Below are 18,045 nucleotides of genomic sequence, written 5' to 3'. Positions count from 1 at the left end.
TAGTGACTAGCATCTGCCATTTGTAACAGAGAGAAACACACTGCAGTGAAGGGGCCAGGGTGTATAAGTTGAAGTATTGTCAGGCAGTCTCAAGGGAAAACGTTAACAGGCGGTAACTGGCCCATGATACACAGTACACAAGGGTTCAGAAACTATTAAGGGATTTAAGGGCTTTGATGGGCTGTCTCAGATCCACAATAAGAATACAGGGATCTCTAAGCAGCTTGCTACACAGTTTTTACAGATGGGTTATTTGGGTTTGGCAGATCCCAAAACTAACACATTATGGTTATGCTATTTTTTGTCTTGGTATTAATAAACTGGCAACTATAGAATATTATTTATAATTTTTCTTTCATTCAATAAAGTCGTCTACCCTTGACAAATGTAATTGGACAGTGGGGAAAGAAATCTGTAAGATTGGATAAAATTTTTTAAAGAACAGAAGAACAAAGGAAAACCTAAATAAATCAGATAGTATTATTATTGCCTTGTTTTCCTTCAGTTATGTTTCCATTTAACTATTTTTGTTGTAACTGTTTTTCATTTTCAGACAAATGGAAAAATTATGCAAAAAACAGAAAGAGAAAAAGTTTCTTTTTTCCTTGCAATTACCCAAAAATAGACCGCCCTTCCCCATACAATAAACCCTTTATTAAGTTTACTCTATAACCTGAAACATCATGGGATAAGCACAACATTTTACACTTGAAGAGACATGAGCAAGGAAAAGAAATGAACAATTAGTAGCAATGCGAAGTATTATTCCATATACAGAAAGCTACAAATGCTACAAGACCTAATTTTTAAAAAATATTGTAGTACTGTAAAATTTCCTGAGTTAAACATTTTAAATGTCAACATTTTATGTTTTGTTTCATTTAAATCATAATATTTTGCATTGCCTTACAAAATTCAAGACCTAAAAAAAGCTTCTTATTTAAAATTAAAAAGGGGAAATCATATCACAGAACATGAATGATTTCAATATAGTCTAATATAGATATTCAAAAATAGGGTGGTCATGTCAGAAATTGCAAATGCATTTTTCTATCTTATTCTTTTAATTTCTCTATTCATTCCTATACATTAGAAACAAAAGCTATATATGGAGTAGAATGAATCTAATCTAATTGATAAAAGAGACATTAGGAAATAAAGAAAGAACAAGCATTACTGCTCACCTGTCCTAAATAAGTGGAAAGTAAATCCTTTTTATACCCTTACCCAGATTGAGACATACCTAGTTAATGTGAAAAGGAAAAGAAAATTGAAAAGGAGGGCGAGAGCCTCAGGAATAGAACCAAGCTTCTTAGCTTCTGAAGGAAGTATCTCTTCCCTGAGCATAATGTCTCCTTGAAATATCTTACAATGTTTTTTCAATCCCTGTATATCAAATTCCATTTCCAAGCATAGCCAGGACTAAGGCTAGGCAAGTAAAATTACTCAGTACCATGCAATGTATAGTGGGGCACACGTGATGAAGGGACTTATTATTATTCATTTTAATAAAGGCACATATTTTCTAATGTCAGGAAATTCTACTCTGCAACATATGTAAGTATTTACTTTGTGATAAATCAAGCTGAATGTGTTACAGTGAAAGCTCAAAGGTTTCACTAGACATAGAGGGAACATAATTTTCAAGCCTTGCCTAGGGCACAAAAATGCCTTCTCTAAGCTCTGTTCACAAAATTTCAAAAGAGATAATTGTTTTGAAAATACTTACACTTTCAGGTATTGTTGGTAGTCCAGTTAAATCAGGGGCAATGAAGTAAGACTGCTAATCAATAAAAAAAAATGTAAGTAAGAACAAAACACAGTAAATGCATTTAATAAATATAGTATAGTATTACATACAATTGGGGCAGGAGTAAAATCAAAGAAATTACCCACCAAATTAACAAAATGCTATTAAACACCACAAAAATTTCATTGAAATTAAGTAATTCTTAAATGGCATAGCAAAGTTGAGAGTGAGAAGTAACAGTAAGTCTCCAGTATAAGGGATTAGGTGTTGGTGATAAATCAGTTCACACTTTAAAAGCAATTAAAATCAACCAAAATAAATTGAAAGAAGGAAATAATTCTGACAGGAGAAAAGTTTATTAAGGGAAAAAGTACAAGATTCTCATATGTTGATAAAACACATTAACTTTGGAAAGGCTCACAAAATAAGAATTGTGACTCATTAAGATACCAAGATCTTTTAAAACTTTTGTCCCAAAGCAATTCATATGAAACGATGGATGACTGTAAGTGTGTGTAATACACACAGATGCATATATATTTATGCATATACATATATATGCACATGTATATAGACATATTACAAACCACTGTTTAAGTAGCAATAAAACAGTTTTAACTAATTGAATTAAACAGTTTAATTTCTGTATTAGAAAGTTTTCATTGCTCACTTTGTTTTCTGCAAGCCTTTAATTCTAACAGCTTGGAGAAAAGAAGGATAGTTTATCACTGTAATGTTTTCTTCATATATATATGTATGTATGTATGTATTTTATATATGTAGGACAAAAATTTCTCAACTTTAAAACATTTACCACATCATATCAATTTCTGAAATAACTTTAAATGTAAAACTATCATTTTTTTGTTGTTTTAAAACTTCTTGGGACTTGTAATTAAACTTCAAATGTGAGTATAAGATATTAAAAGTAAATTTTTACCAAAAAAATTCACTCATCAACAAATATTAAGCATCTACTCTATTAAAGGTTCTGTTTTTGTCAATTGTTGGAAGGCAAATATACAGTATAAATAGAAATATTTATAGAAAATAGTCATGACAAATATCGATATACAAGCAATACCACCACCATCAAAAAATTATAACCTGAAAACAAATTATATCATAATTAGTAGAAAAGTTTTATTTTCTGTTCAATTTCACAAACAAAACTGTCTTATTTCATTCTCATATAAGGACACAATACTTTAAAACAAATTTTTCACTATTGGCAAAAAAAATACTTAATAATGAGCACAGTACTACATGTCAATCAGACACTAAATAACAGTCAAAAGCTATTATTTTCTGATGAGAGGGAGTAATCCAAAGTATAAATTATCAAAAGATCTCTCTCAGAGTTACAGCAGATCTTAAGACAGAAATATAACATGAAATATAATAGGAGTCATTAGTACACAAGTTATGTTTGTTCCTCTTAAAAGGTAGAAGTGAATATCAATATGGCCTTCTAGTTAGTTTGATTTTATTTTAAAAATGTAGAATTATATTTGCTAAAATTTACTTTTTAAAGACATTATATAAGCAGAAAATATCATTAATTATCATTAGTTTTTTTAGAGGAAGGAGTAAGAATTTCCATTTCTCAAAGGACAGGTAAAAATACTTCGTAATTTTCTTTAAATCAATAGATTTTTAAATCAACAAATACTGACACCTTTTATATACAAAGTATATTATATATATATATTTTATATACAACATATCTTTTATATACAACATGTAATTTTATTTTCAACCTAAACTGTAATTTCCTTTTAATATCCTTTTAATTCACCATTACTGGGGAAGGCTAAATTTTCAGAACTTGTTCACTGGTAATAAATAAAATTATGCAATGCATGAGAAAAAAATTATTTCACTTTGGTAAACTAAGTTAAAATCACATTTGTATCACTGAGACACATCTACTGCAATATATCTATCAAAGAATTTTATTTGGAAGGGACATCAATGGCAATATAATTACACTTATTTAACAAAAACATATAAGAGGTGAGTGGCAATTTAAAATACCTATATATACAAATTTGGTTAATTGCTATAGAAAAGCATTTTCACAGCAAGAAAAAAATAGTTTAGAATAGACCTTTGCTATTCTATACTGAGTACTGTATGAGTCTATGAAGTGGAATTAGTTAAAAGAGATTTGGAAGCTAACTTTTCAGAATTAATTGAATAATTTCTTCTCTATTATGCATTCAAGAAGACACCTACATCTACTCTGTGCAAGGCATTGTGCTACAGATGCTGGGAATACAAAGGTAAAAAAAAAGAAAAATAAAACAAATAGTTCCTGGTACTCAAGGACAAAGGTTTCCACACCATGGAGAGTGGATGGCAAGGGAGTATAGGGGGATGGTGTGGTGTGTCATGATGGGCCTCCTGTAGGATGCAGCATTTGAACTGGCACTAAAATAGGCTTGGGATTGAATGAGACAGAAGGCAGACTCCATGCTAGGCATGGGTGACAGCCTGGACAAGAGGAAAGACAGGAGATATAATGGCATGTTCAAAGAACAGCAAATGGGTTTGTTTGGATGTAACACAATGCATGGAGAGAAATATGCAACATTTCTATAAAAGTAGGATGAAGCCAGATTATAATGGGCTTTAAATATCAAAGGAAAGAGTTTGTTTTTTATCTTATCCTCAAGAACCAATCAAGGTTCTTGAACAAGGGACTGACTTAAGTCAGAACTGTATTTAGGAACAACAATTTGGAAGCTACATGGAAAATGAACTGGAAAGGTGAGAAGCTGGAGATGATATTTCCTTAATGTGATGTAGCCTACATAAACTGAGGATCCTCTCCAAACCCAGTTCCATTAATGAGTAGTTCCCCAAGCTGGCTATATCACCTCCCTTAGATTTTTAAAAGTAGCCCTGGAGGGTCAATAGTGATTCTATAATGCCACAGACTTGAGACACCATTGGTGCGCTTATCTCCCAAAATTATCTGTTGAAAATTGACGTAATTAGTTAGCCTTAAGAAGTCTTTAGAGATATTTTCTTAGGTAGTACATTAAGCCCAGTTGGTACAAAACATCCTGCAAAAAATTCTCTGCGTGACAACCTTTCCCTCAATTGCAAAATCCAGAGAAAAAGGGCCTCAAGCTTAGAGACCACAACGCCAAAAGAATAACTCACAACTCCTGATTACTTGAAGCCTTTTTTTTCCTACTAATAGAGTTCTTCAAAAGCTCCCTTTAGGCACAGTGTTGTCTAAAAATTTGCTGGGTTCCTTGAATATGTACTCCTTGAGCACCAGCTGATCTGGGAATGCCATCTAGAACACCGATGGGCAGATTGCAAGCCTAACGTCCTTCATTTGAAGCTGAAAAGTCTTCTTCTGGTCAAACAGGTTGGTGGACCAAGGAGACACCTGGCCAAGGACCTTCCTTCCACCCCATGGAAGTTCCTGATTAGGAATGTACTAAAAAGCCAAATGTTCAATTTTCTTTAAAATTGCTACCTTTCTCAATTTTTTGACATTTTACTTTATAGATGATCCTTGGTACTTTGTCAAGTTTCCCTGGACTATCATAACACAATTCTTATTGAAGGTCTTTTTATATTTAGTTTAAGAACTTTTGATTGACTGATTGATTTACTGAGATGAGTTCTCTCATCCAGTTAAGGTATCATGGGGTATATGGTGGTTTCCATACAGCCTTTATACTCACCTCCAAGTTTTAATATTTTCTGACCAGTGCAAACCTCCTAGAATTTGTTTGGCAAAGGTAAATTAAAAAAAAAATCTCCCCCAAAAACCATCTAAAAGAGTGACTCTGTGACTTTGGGAGGGTTTGATGTTCTTTTTTAATATACCTTCCCCACTGCCTCATACTAAAGATCCTCTAGACAAGTATATTTGACATAATTCATAATCAAACTTTATAATAAATATCCTTATGTACTTCCAGATACATGTAATACAAATTAACAAACATATTTTTTACAAAGTTCTAGTGGTTTACTCTGTTTGCCAAAAGGTCTTTCCCAACATAAAACAATAAAAGAAAAGAAAGAAAAGGAAGACAAAATCAAGCCTACTTTCTCAGACAGAAAGTCTATTTTTCAACAGAATTTCCTGATCATCTGGGCCTCTCCCCACAGGGATGAAGTCACCTCTTCACTCTTACGTGAGAAACCAAATTGTCCTAGGTAAAAAAAAAAAATTTCCATAATTTCCATATTACATAAGGTTATCCTAACTGGAATCTAGACAAAATTCTCTAGATATCCCATTCTATAGAAGGCACACCAAAATTTGTCTAGCGGTCCCCAATCACTTTGAGATCCAGGTAAATTTCCTCTGTGTCCTTAGACCAAAGGGCATATGAAATTTCTCCCAAAGGATCCCTTCCACTGAAGGCAATACTCCTGGAATTTCAAATTCACTCAATAATAGAACAAGTAGTCCCAGTTAGAGACTAAAGAAAATAAGATCAAATATACCTAAACAACTGTGAGGCTCCCAAGGAAAAGAGTCAAGCACTTTAGGATTGGGAGAGGAGTTTTCTAGGCAACCAAGCTTTTTATCCTATGGACCTATTGTACAAAAGGAACTCAGAAAAGCCAACTGGGTTCATGTAACAAGGCAAGCATTAAAACTGCTTAAAACTAAAAAAAAAAGGGGGAGAAAATGAAAATATCTAAGCTATCCTGGAATGCTTTAAGTAAACTGCTAGACACCAGTATGTATCTTAGGAATACAAACTTCATACTTCTCATATTAGCCTTAAAATCAATATCTATATAGGTTTCATAATACAGCAAGGTATCAGCAACCACTCGATGAATGTACAAATGTTAAAGTCTATAAAAATTGTCTTAAAAGGAACTGGTCTGACTTTTATAGAAACACACCTAAAAAACTAATTATTCACAATTGCAATTTAAAACAAGAGGAAAAAAATGCAACTTTTTTCTAGTGGATTTATATTATACAAGATTTAAAGCCTTGGGTGGAAAGTCTCTCCAATGGGTTCCTGAAAATTCAAATGGCCTCATATTTATCCCACATGAGTTCCTACATGTAGCCCATATAAACTTTGATCTCCAATCCCTGTAGGAAGAGAGTCATACATAATTTGAGTTTGCTGTAGGGTACTCAGCTTTCCTTCTAAAATGAAAAGTTTGAGTTTTGTTTCCTTTGGACTTATTAAATTGATTAAGATCAATCTGTGAGTATGGGGAAGCAAGGGGAAGAGGACACTAATGGAAAAAGAGGGTCCAATATCCCAGTCTCCCAAGAGGCAGAACTAGTTTTCAAGCTCCAAGTCAGATTGTTTTGTGTTTTTTTTTTTTAACCCAAGTATAAAGGGATGACTTCCAATTGACCCCAGGTCCCAAGTCTCTTCAGGGAGAGTTCCACATGGTGTGTTGGATCTTCTGTATAATAAAGTTTCTTCCAAGACAGAAATCAATTTTCTTTGCCTTTTTCTTTTCTTTATTGACTTGGAGTTGGGAAAGAACATTTTTTACACCAAGGCAGATGCTACTGAATACCAAGCAAGGACCAAATGTTATGAAATATTCTGTGCTGAATCTGTGTAACATTTTATTTGGGGATGACTTTAATTTTCACCCATACATGCACGTGAAACTATATTTGATCTTGCCACATTGACAGTTTCGAAACTCCGTGTGGCCCTGGAAATCCAGGTATAGGGATAACTCACTCAGTGCTCTCATCATCTTCCAGGGGTTCAATTATCTTGATATGATATACTTAAGTACTTGTCTCTCTTCTGAGCAACACCAACTGCCTTTTGGACATTTGTAAATAGATATTTTATAGGTACCATAAAGTCTTTGAAACAGAATTTATCTTCCTCCCTCCCCCCAAAAAAGAACTTTTCTTAACTTCCTCATTTCTGTCAAGGACACCACCTCTGTCTAGTCACCCAGAATTGCAACCAATGAGTCATTTTTAACTATTCACATTCTCTCACCCCCAAATTCTATCAAATGCCAAGTTTTATTGACTCTAGCACTATATCTGATCTGGTATCCATTCCCTTCTCTCAATTCACACCAACAACACCCAAGTTCAATCTCTCACTGTCTCTTACCTGCGCTACTACGAGAGCTTCCTAATTGGTCTCCCTGCCTCAAGTCTCTTCTTTCTCTAATCTATCTTCCATATAGCTGCCAAATTGATAATCCTAAAATATAGGTCTAATCATGTTATTTTACTGTTTGAGGAGCTCTGATAGTTTCCTATTAATTCTAGATTAAAATATAAACTCCATTATTTGGCATGTAAAGCCTTTCACAATCTGGCTCCAGGCTACCTGCTGGGCTTTCCGTAACTGCTTCTTGCTACAAATTCTATAATCCAATTCAAATGACCTACTTGCTGTTCCCCTTCTACATCTACATGTCATTCTATTACCCACTACCATTCCTAGAACACATTTTCTTCTCATCATTCCTTTACAGAATCCCTAGCTTCTTTCAAGGCTCAGATCAAGTACATGTTCTAAGGAAACCTAATCTGATCCTTCTAGTTCATAGCACCCTCTCTCTCAAAAATTATTTTGTATAATGTTTCTATTTACTTGTCTTAGAACCCCTACCTGCTCCCTTCACCCACCCTCAACTTTTAAATAAGCTCTTTGAGGGGAAGGGCTGTTTTGTTTTTGTCACTGTTTTTGTCACAGTGCAAAGTACACTGCCTGCCACCGGTAGGTAATTTAAAAATATTTGTTGACTTAATGAACAAAATGATTGCATGCTGGTGGCAGATGGGACATCAAATTCAAGGAATGTCTAGTCTTCCAGCCTGGTTGGAACACAGTGTATGTATATATGAAATTAATGAAAAAGAATTCTGCAAAGTATGGTTGAAGCAAGATTGTGAAAGACTTTAAATGGGGCACTGCAGGAGCATTTTGCTTCTTACTGTGTCATAGAGAAAATGGAATGATAGTAATTTCTTGAGCAGAGGAGTCATATGATCAGATCTATGTCTTAGAAAAGTCACGGCAACTATGTGGAGACAGAGTGCAGGAGAGATAGACTGGAAGCAGGGTAAAAATTAAGAGAATATTTAAGCAGTCCAGATAAATGATGAGGACCTCAACTGCAGAGATGTAGTGGAAATAGAGTTAATATGACTTGACAACTAATCAAGTGTAGGGTGGGGGCGGCAAAGGAAACAGAAGAGTCAAGGATGATTTCAAAGTTATAAACCTGGATGATCAGGAGAATAGTGCCCTCAAAAGAAATAGAGAAGTTTAAAAGAAGGGCAAATCAAAGGGAAAAAATGATGTGCAATGCATAAATCCAAGCCACCAAATTAAACTCCTTGAGTCGACAATTTAGTTAGAAAAAATACACGTGAAAATATAACTAATAATACAAGACAGTATATGGAAAGACTTTTTTTTTTACTAGATTGATAGGTAATGTATAATACCATTAACATGCTATATCTTGATTTCATTAATAAATCTGACAAAGTATCTCAAAGTATCTTTGCAGAAAAGAGAGAAACCTTAAACATAATGTAATTAGATACATATTTTACTTTGAACCAGCTTGTGGCACAGTGGATAGAGTGCTGGTCCTACTGTAGTAAGGCTACCTGAGGTCAAATTCAGCCTCAGGCACTTAATTCTGTGATTCTGGGCAAGGCACTTAACCTGTGTCTGCCTCAATTACCTTAACCATAAAATCAGGATAATAATAGCCCTATCTTCCATATTTGTGAATCAAGTGAGATATTTGCAAAACCCTTAACACAGTGCCTAGCACATAGGTGGTTAATAAGTGCTTGTTTCACTTCCTTATTTCACTAACTTGACTATAACCATGTCCAATACAGATGGAGATCATGATTAGAATGTCATGGGGTTCAACAGACAATGCAGGAAGACATAGAAGGCCTTCTTGTTCAATTTGTGGATAACAAATTCCTCATCAGGCTCTATTTCTGACTCTATGAACTTATTCTACCACACCATAGCATCCTCTTCACCTCGAAGTACACTCCTTACCATCCCCAACAGCTTTTCACCTTCCTTATGTGTTGTGTTCTCCTATTAGAATATAAGTTTCTTGAGGAACTTCACTCTTTCAGTTTGTATTTGTATTCCCAATACTTAGTACTATTCCTGACATACAGTAAGTGCTTAATACTTATTGACTTGACTCAAAGCTGAAAGATATAGTTAATAAAATGGATAGTTGAATCTAGATTTTAAAAAAAAAGCTAAATAAGCTAGAATAATGGGCCAAACTTGGCAAAATGAAATTTTACATAGATAAATCCAGCATTTGTCATAATTTTACACTCTGGAGGGATATAGAAAGATCTAAGTCTGGCTTGATTAACAACAATTCATGTGAAAGGAAACAAAAGCCTGATAGTCTTAGCTGACAAGTAGAATAAGCCAAAGGCGTGACATAAGTACAAGAAAAGCTACTATACTTCTGGAGTAGGATGGCTAAAGTATAGATCAATTTGGTTTTCTTCTTTCTTTTTTTAAATTAAATTAACCAAAGGTTTATCTATTTTATTGGGTTTTTTTTTTAATAAAACCAGCTCTTAGTTTTATTTATTAGTTCAATAGTTTTCTTAATTTCAATTTTATTAATTTTTTCTTTGGTTTTCAATATTTCTAATTTGGTGTTTAATTGAGGATTTTTAATTTGCTCTCTTTTGTCCAATTCATTGATCTCCTCTTGTTCTATTTTATTTATGTAAGCATTTAGAGATATAAAACTTCCCCTAAGAACTGCTTTTGCTGCATCCCATAAGTTTTGGTATGTTGTCTCATTATTGTCATTCTCTTGAATGAAGTTATTGATCATTTCTATGATTTGTTGTTTGACCCAATCGTTTTTTAGGATTAGATTATTTGGTTTCCAATTATTTTTTAGTCTATCTTTCCATGGTCCTTTATCACATATAATTTTTATTGCCTCAAGATCTGAAAAGGATACATTTAATATTTCTGCCTTTCTGCATTGGATTGTGAGGTTTTTATGCCCTAGTACATGGTCAATTTTTGTGTATGTGCCATGTACCGCCGAGAAAAAAGTATATTCTTTTCTATCCCCATTCAATTTTCTTCAGAGGTCTATCATACCTAACTTTTCTAATATTCTATTCACCTCAACTTCTTTCTTGTTTATTTTGTGGTTAGATTTATCTAGTTCAGAAGGGGGGAGGTTGAGGTCACCCACTAGTATAGCTTTGCTGTCTATTTCTTCCTGTAACTCCCTGAACTTCTCCTCTAAGAATCTGGATGCTATACCATTTGATGCATACATGTTCAGTAATGATATTACTTCACTGTCTATGGTGCCTTTTAGCAGGATGTAGTTTCCTTCCTTATCTTTTTTGATAACATCTATTTTTGTTTTTGCTTTGTCTGAGATCAGGATTGCTACCCCTGCTTTTTTTACTTCAGCTGGAGCAGATCTGCTCCAGCCTTTTACCTTTACCCTGTGTGTCACTCTTTTTCAAATGTGTTTCCTGTAAACAACATATTGTAGGATAATGGTTTTTAATCCATTCTGTTATCTGCTTCCGTTTTATGGGAGAGTTCATCCCATTCACATTCACAGTTATGATTACTATCTTTGTTTTTCTCTCCATCCTTTTTCCCCATTTATGCTTTTCTTTCTCCTTTTTCCTTTTCCCTCCTCACCAGTGTTTTGCTTTTGACCACTGCCTCCTTCAGTCCCTCCTCCCTTCCATTAGCTCTTCCCTTTTCTTCCTGCTTTACCCTTACTGCTTCTTCCCTCCCTTCTATCCCCCATTCCTTTTCTTTCCTCTTTTCTCTCCTACTGCTATAGGGCAGTTAGATTTAGATTTAGATCTAATCTAAGTTAGATTTCTATACCTAACTGATTATGTTATTCCCTTCTTGAGCCAAATCTGATGACAGTAAGGTTCAAGCAATGCTCATCTCCCTCCCTTCTTTCCCTCTGCTGTTAATAGGTTTTTATGTCTTTTCCTGCAATGTAATTTACCCTTGTCTGTCTCCTCCTTTCCTTTTCTCTCAATACATTTTCTTAGATCAGATTAATCCACTTACTTGGATCCATTTAACCCACTTGATTAGATTTTTTTTATCATTACATCAAAGTCAACTTATATCCACCCCCTTTATGTATACTCCTTTAACATGGTATAATAATACAGTTCTCAAAGGTTACAAGTGTCATCTTCCTTTGTAGGGATGTAAAGTTTGCCCTTATTAACAACATATTGTATCTTTCTGTCCTGTTTACCGTTTTATGTCTCTCTTGAGTCTTGTATTTGAAGATCAATTTTTCTGTTGAGCTCTGGTCTTTTTATCAGGAAGGTTTGGAAGTCCCCTATATCATTGAATATCCATCTCCTCCCCTGAAAGATCATGCTCATTTTCGCTAGGTAGTTGATCCTTGGTTGTAATCCAAGCTCCTTTGCCTTACAGAACAGCATATTCCATGCCCTATGGTCTTTCAATGTAGAAGCTGAAAGGTCCTGTGTAATTCTGACTGTGAGTCCATGATATTTAAATTGTATCTTTCTGGCTGCTTGCAGTATTTTTTCTTTGATCTGGTAATTTTGAAATTTGGCTACTATATCCCTTGGCATTTTCAATTTGGGATCTCTTTCAGGAGGTGATTGGCGGATTCTTTCTATGGCTTTTTTACCCTCTAGTTCTAGGACTTCAGTGCAGTTTTCTTTCATGATTTCCTGAAAGATACTGTCCAGGCTCTTTTTTTCATTGTGATTTTCAGGTAGACCAATAATTTTAAAATTATCTCTCCTGCATCGATTTTCCAGGTCAGTTGTTTTACCAATGAGGTATTTTACGTTTTCATTTCTTTGTTTCTATTTGACTTGTTTTGACTTGTTCTGTTTGACTGATTATTGCTCTCCTCATCTTTTATGTGATTTTTAGAATGCTCAATAAATTTTTATTTGCTAGCTAATTTATTGCAACAACTTGAGAGTATCATGATCACTGTGATTAGTGAGATTTTGATGTTTGAGGTGAAACTTTTTGGGACCACAAATACTCCTTTTGAGCTTAGTTTTCAGGTTTGTTGTGTCTATGGGCCAATGTTTCACCACTTCAAGAAAAATACCAATAGCTCAAGAGAGTAACATCTGAGATCGAAGGCCAGTGGATATCTATCCCTGGGAATAAAGCTAGGAGGGTAACCTTGGGAAGGCTAAGGTTGGACCCTCCTAATTCATTTTCCCATACAAGAAATCTTACCAACTGGTTAATTCTGAGCCTAGCTGTACATCTTGCCACATATTTAGCTGCTTATACTATTCTTGTACATGTATTGAGTCATTCTGAGCCCTTGGGCTTAGGCCCAGAGGACCAGTACTAATGCTATTATATTTATGTCCCTGCTTCTTCCTTTTGTGGCAAATCTCTCTAACCAGGGAAAGTTAAGTTGTGATTTTTTTATAATGAACTTTGTTGCTGCAATACCTTAGTACCTCTTACTATTTTCAGTCTGAAACTGCAGTCAATACCATGTCCTGAACAACTAAGTAAAGAATATTTGGACTTGCCATATGCCTGTTTGGCTATATATTTGTTTATAAAATAAGATCCTTAAATATTTCAAAATGATATGAGAATAATTGGGTATTGATGCAACAGTTTATGGACCAAGCTTTTATTATATTAATTATTAAGTCTAAATCAGAAACAACTTCAGGTGTGTGTGTGTATGTGTTTGTGTGTGTGTACACATATACACATATAAACACACAAGGGAGAAATGAGGAAGGAGTACATTCCAAGCAGGCAAAGGGGACAATCAGTGCTAAAGCATATAGACAAGAAATGGAATATCATGTATGCAAAATGGCAAATAGATTGATACGACTATACTAAGTAAGTGGAAAATGAGGGGTAGGTTATAAAAAACTTCAAATGCCAAAAGAGTTCACTGGAAGTGGAAGGTGAGGAAGGAGAAGTTACATGGTCAGGCCTGAGCTTTATGGAAAAAGGATAAGGAATTAAGGGCCTTAAATAGGGTAGTAGTAGAACAGAAATGTCTTATGTCAATCCCAAATCACAGGGAACATTTTGCATAGAAAAGAATGCAATTTAAAAAATTATATTTTGGTGAGAATATCAACTGAAAGAAGGTTGGTGTCAAGAAAACTGGATTTAGAGTCTGAGAGAAATATGGGAAGAATTAGTTTCCAGTACTAGCTTTTCCAAAAGCTAGTTATAGTTGTACTTACTAGTTATATAACCTTGGGCAAGCCATTTAAATCAAGTCAATAAGCATTTATTAAGTGGTTTCTACATGCCAGGCACCATGTTAAACACTAGGAAAGATATGATAGCCAAGAGGATAAAGCAAAACTCACAACTGGCAGAAGGCAAAGGTTGAATAAATTTAGATAGGGAAGCCAGGTAACTGCTGACAGAGGTCCAATGATGGGCTTCTCTCATGTTTCAAGATTAGTCTTGCTTACTCCTCTCTCTCACATCCCTCTTTCCCCTCCCATTTTTTTTTATTCCTTATTTGTAAGGTTCTCTGGGAGGGGGATAGGGAAGAAATAGATTGAGAAATATATATAATATAAAAACAAAAGAGAGCAATAAAAAAAATTAAGTAATTAACATTGTTGACACAAGTTTATCTTTAAAACTATCTACCCTTATTATTTTTTATAAGCATCTTATCTCAAGTACTACAAATACAAACAATATGAACGCATGAAACAGCCTTACCTCAGAGTCACTAAACAACAGTAAAAGAAAGGTTTTCCTCCAGGAAATCAAACGATTGCCAAAGTAGCAGTGAACAATTAAGTGACCAATTAAGAAAACAGGCAAATATATGACTGTTTTCAGAATATCAAAAATATATACTTCAAGAAATTTTTAACTATGCCAATGATATTGTAATTAGAATAAACAACAACAAAGGAAGAAATGCTGAGCCATTAGTTGAGGAATCTGGATAAAGAATGAATTGGATACAATATCTACAAATATTATAGGGATCAGAGGCATAAAGGAAATATGTTACTGAATATGAAGCCTTATATTTCTGATAGGAGGAAATTTAGCTATATATTCTGTGATGAAAACTTGTTTCTAAGCTGTGTGGGCCAATACATACTTAGCTAAATACAGATTTTCTATATTACTGTGTAAAACACAACTCAAATCAACAGGGACTTGGTTTCAGTTACGTTTTTGAATGGGTCCTTTGAAATTGTCATGGATCACAGTATTGATCAGAGTTGCTAAATCACAGCTGATTATCATTACAATCTTGTCATTACTATTTACTTGTTTTCCTAGTTCTGCTCATTTCACTTTGTATTAGTTTATATATATTTTCCCAGGGTTTTCTGAAACCATCCCCTTTATCATTTCTCTCAGCACAATAGCATTCAATCACCTTTATATACCTTAACTTGTTTAGCAATTACCCAAATGATAGGCATCTCCTCAATTTCAAATTCTTTACCACCACAAAAAGAAGCTGTTATAAGTATTTATTCATATGGGTCCTTTTCCTTTATCTTTGATCTCCTTGCTGTATAGAACTAGTAGCAATAATGCTGGGTCAAAGGCTATGCAGAGTTTTATAGCCATTGGGCATCATTAGAATTTATTCTTCAGAATAGTTAGACTAGTTCACAGACCCACCAACAGTGAATTAGATTATCTATTTTCCCATACCCCCTCTAGTATTTGTCATTTTCCTTTTCAGTCATTTTAGTCAATCTGATGGGTGTAAGGTATACCTCAGGCTTATTTTAATTTGCATTGCTTTAATTATTAGTTATTTAGAGCATTTTTTCATATGATGATTAATAGTTTTCATTTCTTCTTCTGAAAACTATGTGCTCATATTCTTTGGCCATTTACCAATTGGGGAATGGTTCTTATTTTTAGAAATCTAGCTCAATTCCTATATATTTGAGACATGAGACCACTATCAAAGAAATTTACTATATTTTCCTGTTTCCTGATTTTTTTCTAATTTTGGCTGCATTTGTTTTGTTTGTACAAAATATTTTTAATTTAATGTAACTAAAGCTATCCATTTTACCTCCCATGATCCTCTCTATCTTTTCTTTGGTCATGAACTCTTCCCCTATCCATAGACGTGACAGGTAATTTTTTTTTTCTGTGCTCCACTTTATATTTAAATTGTGTACCTATTTTGAGTTTATCTCGGTATATACAGTGTGAAATGTTGGTCGATGCCTAGTTTCTGCCAGAATTTTTTCCAGTTTTCCTAGAAATTTTGACAAATAGTCAGTTCTTGTCCCAATAGGTGGGCTCTTTGGGTTTATCAAACACTAGGTTACCGTTCTCATTTGCTTCTGTACGTTGTGTACCTAATCTATTCCACTGATCAACAACTCTATTTCTTATCCAGTACCAAACTGTCTTGATGAATACCACTGTGTAGTATAGTTTGAGATCTGGTATTGCTAGGTTACCTTCCTTCACAATTTTTTTTTCATTGATTCCCTTGATATTCTTGACCTTTTGCTCTTCCAAATAAATTGTTACTTTTTCCTAGCTCTATAAAGTAATCTTTTGGTAGTGTGATTTTATGGAACTGAATCAGTAAATTAATTTAGGTGGTATTGTTATGGATCAGGCTATCTATGAACAATTCATATTTCTCAAATTGTTTAAATCTTTATTTATATGAAGTGTATTTTATAATTGTGTTTATATATTCCTATATGTACTCTTGGCAAGTAGACTTCCAAGTATCTTACAATGCCTACAGTTACTTCAAACAATTTTTTTTATATTTCTTTTTGCTGGGTTTTGTTGGTAAAATGTAGAAATGTTCATGACTTGTTTGGATTTGTTTTGTATCCAATAACTCTGCTAAAGGTTTATTGTTTCTACCAATTTTTTAGTTGATTCTCTAGAGTTCTCTACTTACACTATCCTATCATCAGCAAAAAGTGATACCTTTGTTTCCTCATTGCCTATGCTTATCCCTTTAACTCCTTTTTCTTTTCTTATTGCTATGAATAGCATTTCTAGTACAATATACTGAATAATAATAGTGATAATGGACATCCTTCCTTCACTGCTATTCTTACTGTAAAGGCTTTTAGTCTCTCCCCATTACAAATAATGCTTGCTCTTGGTTTTAGATAGATACTACTTTTCATTTTAAGAAAAGTTCCATTTATTCCTATGCTTTCAAATGTTTTTAATATGAATGTCATATTTTATCAAAAGCTTTTTCTGCATCTATTGATATAATCATGTTCTATTGTTGTTGTTGTTTATATGGTCAATTATGCTTACAGTTTTCCTAATATTGAGTCAGCCCTGCATTCCTGATATAAATTCAGCCTTGTTACAGTATATGATCCTCATGATATATTTCTGAAATCCCTTTGCTAATACTTTATTTAAATTTTTGCACCAACATTCATTAGGGAAATTGGTCTACAGTTTTCTTTTTCTATTACTGCTCTCCCTGGATTAGGTATCAAAACCATATTTGTGTCATAGAAGTAGTTTGGTAGAACTCTTTGCATACTAACATTCTCATACAATGAACCAAGTGTAGTTGGATGATTTGGGGTATTATTTAATTCCATAATTTTTTAAAAAATTTCCCACTTGCATGTGAAAACAATTTTTTTAACATGTGTTTTTAAAACTTTGGGTTACAAATTTTCTCCCTTCCTCCCTCTCTACCCACCCCCATTGAAAAGGCAAGCAACTCAATACAGGTTATACAGGTATAGTTATGAAAAAACACTTCCATAGTAGTTACGTTGTGAAAAAACTAAGTATATTTCCCTTCATCCTATCCCACCTTCCATTTATTCTATTCTCTCTTTTGACCCTGTCCCTCCTCAGAAATGTTTGCTTCTGATTATCCCCTCCTCAAATCTGCTATCCCCTCTATCATCCCCCAGCTCTCTTGCCTCCTTCCCCCCTTATTTTCTTGTAGGGTAAGATAGATTCCCATACCCAAGTGTGTATGTTATTCCCTCCTTAAGTGAAATCCTATGAGAATAGGATTCCCTCATTCCCTCTCACCTTCCCCCATTTCTCCTCCAATGTAAAAGCCTTTTCTTGTCTGTTTCATGTGAGATAATTTACCCTATTCTACCTCTCCCTTTCTCCTTCTCCCAGTATAATCCTCTCTCACCCCTTAATTTTATTTTCCAGATATCACCCCTTCATCTTCAACTCACCCTGTGCCCTTTATCTATCTATCTATCTATCTATCTATCTATCTATCTATCTATCTATCTATCTATCTATCTATCTATC

The 18,045-nt window shown here is 34.0% G+C and overlaps 1 protein-coding gene across 4 annotated transcripts in view; it reads right to left on the bottom strand.

Moving 5' to 3' along the window:
* The window catches only part of DENND1B (DENN domain containing 1B), a 390,124-nt gene that overhangs the window by 171,945 nt on the left and 200,134 nt on the right, over positions 1–18,045 (bottom strand). For 3 of the 4 annotated variants that reach the window (XM_027843462.1, XM_027843459.1, XM_027843461.1), the window contains exon 8: positions 1,730–1,783. In XM_027843462.1, the coding sequence (XP_027699263.1) occupies positions 1,730–1,783 (54 nt within the window). The remainder of the gene's footprint in view (positions 1–1,729; positions 1,784–18,045) is intronic. The other variant, XM_027843460.1, reaches the window with a different exon arrangement.

This window comes from Vombatus ursinus, unplaced genomic scaffold (genome assembly GCF_900497805.2).
Source record: "Vombatus ursinus unplaced genomic scaffold, bare-nosed wombat genome assembly UNPS02014909.1, whole genome shotgun sequence".
Classification (NCBI taxonomy): domain Eukaryota; kingdom Metazoa; phylum Chordata; class Mammalia; order Diprotodontia; family Vombatidae; genus Vombatus; species Vombatus ursinus.
The sequence above is the reverse complement of the archived record's forward strand: the minus strand, read 5'-3'. Positions and strand labels throughout refer to the sequence as shown.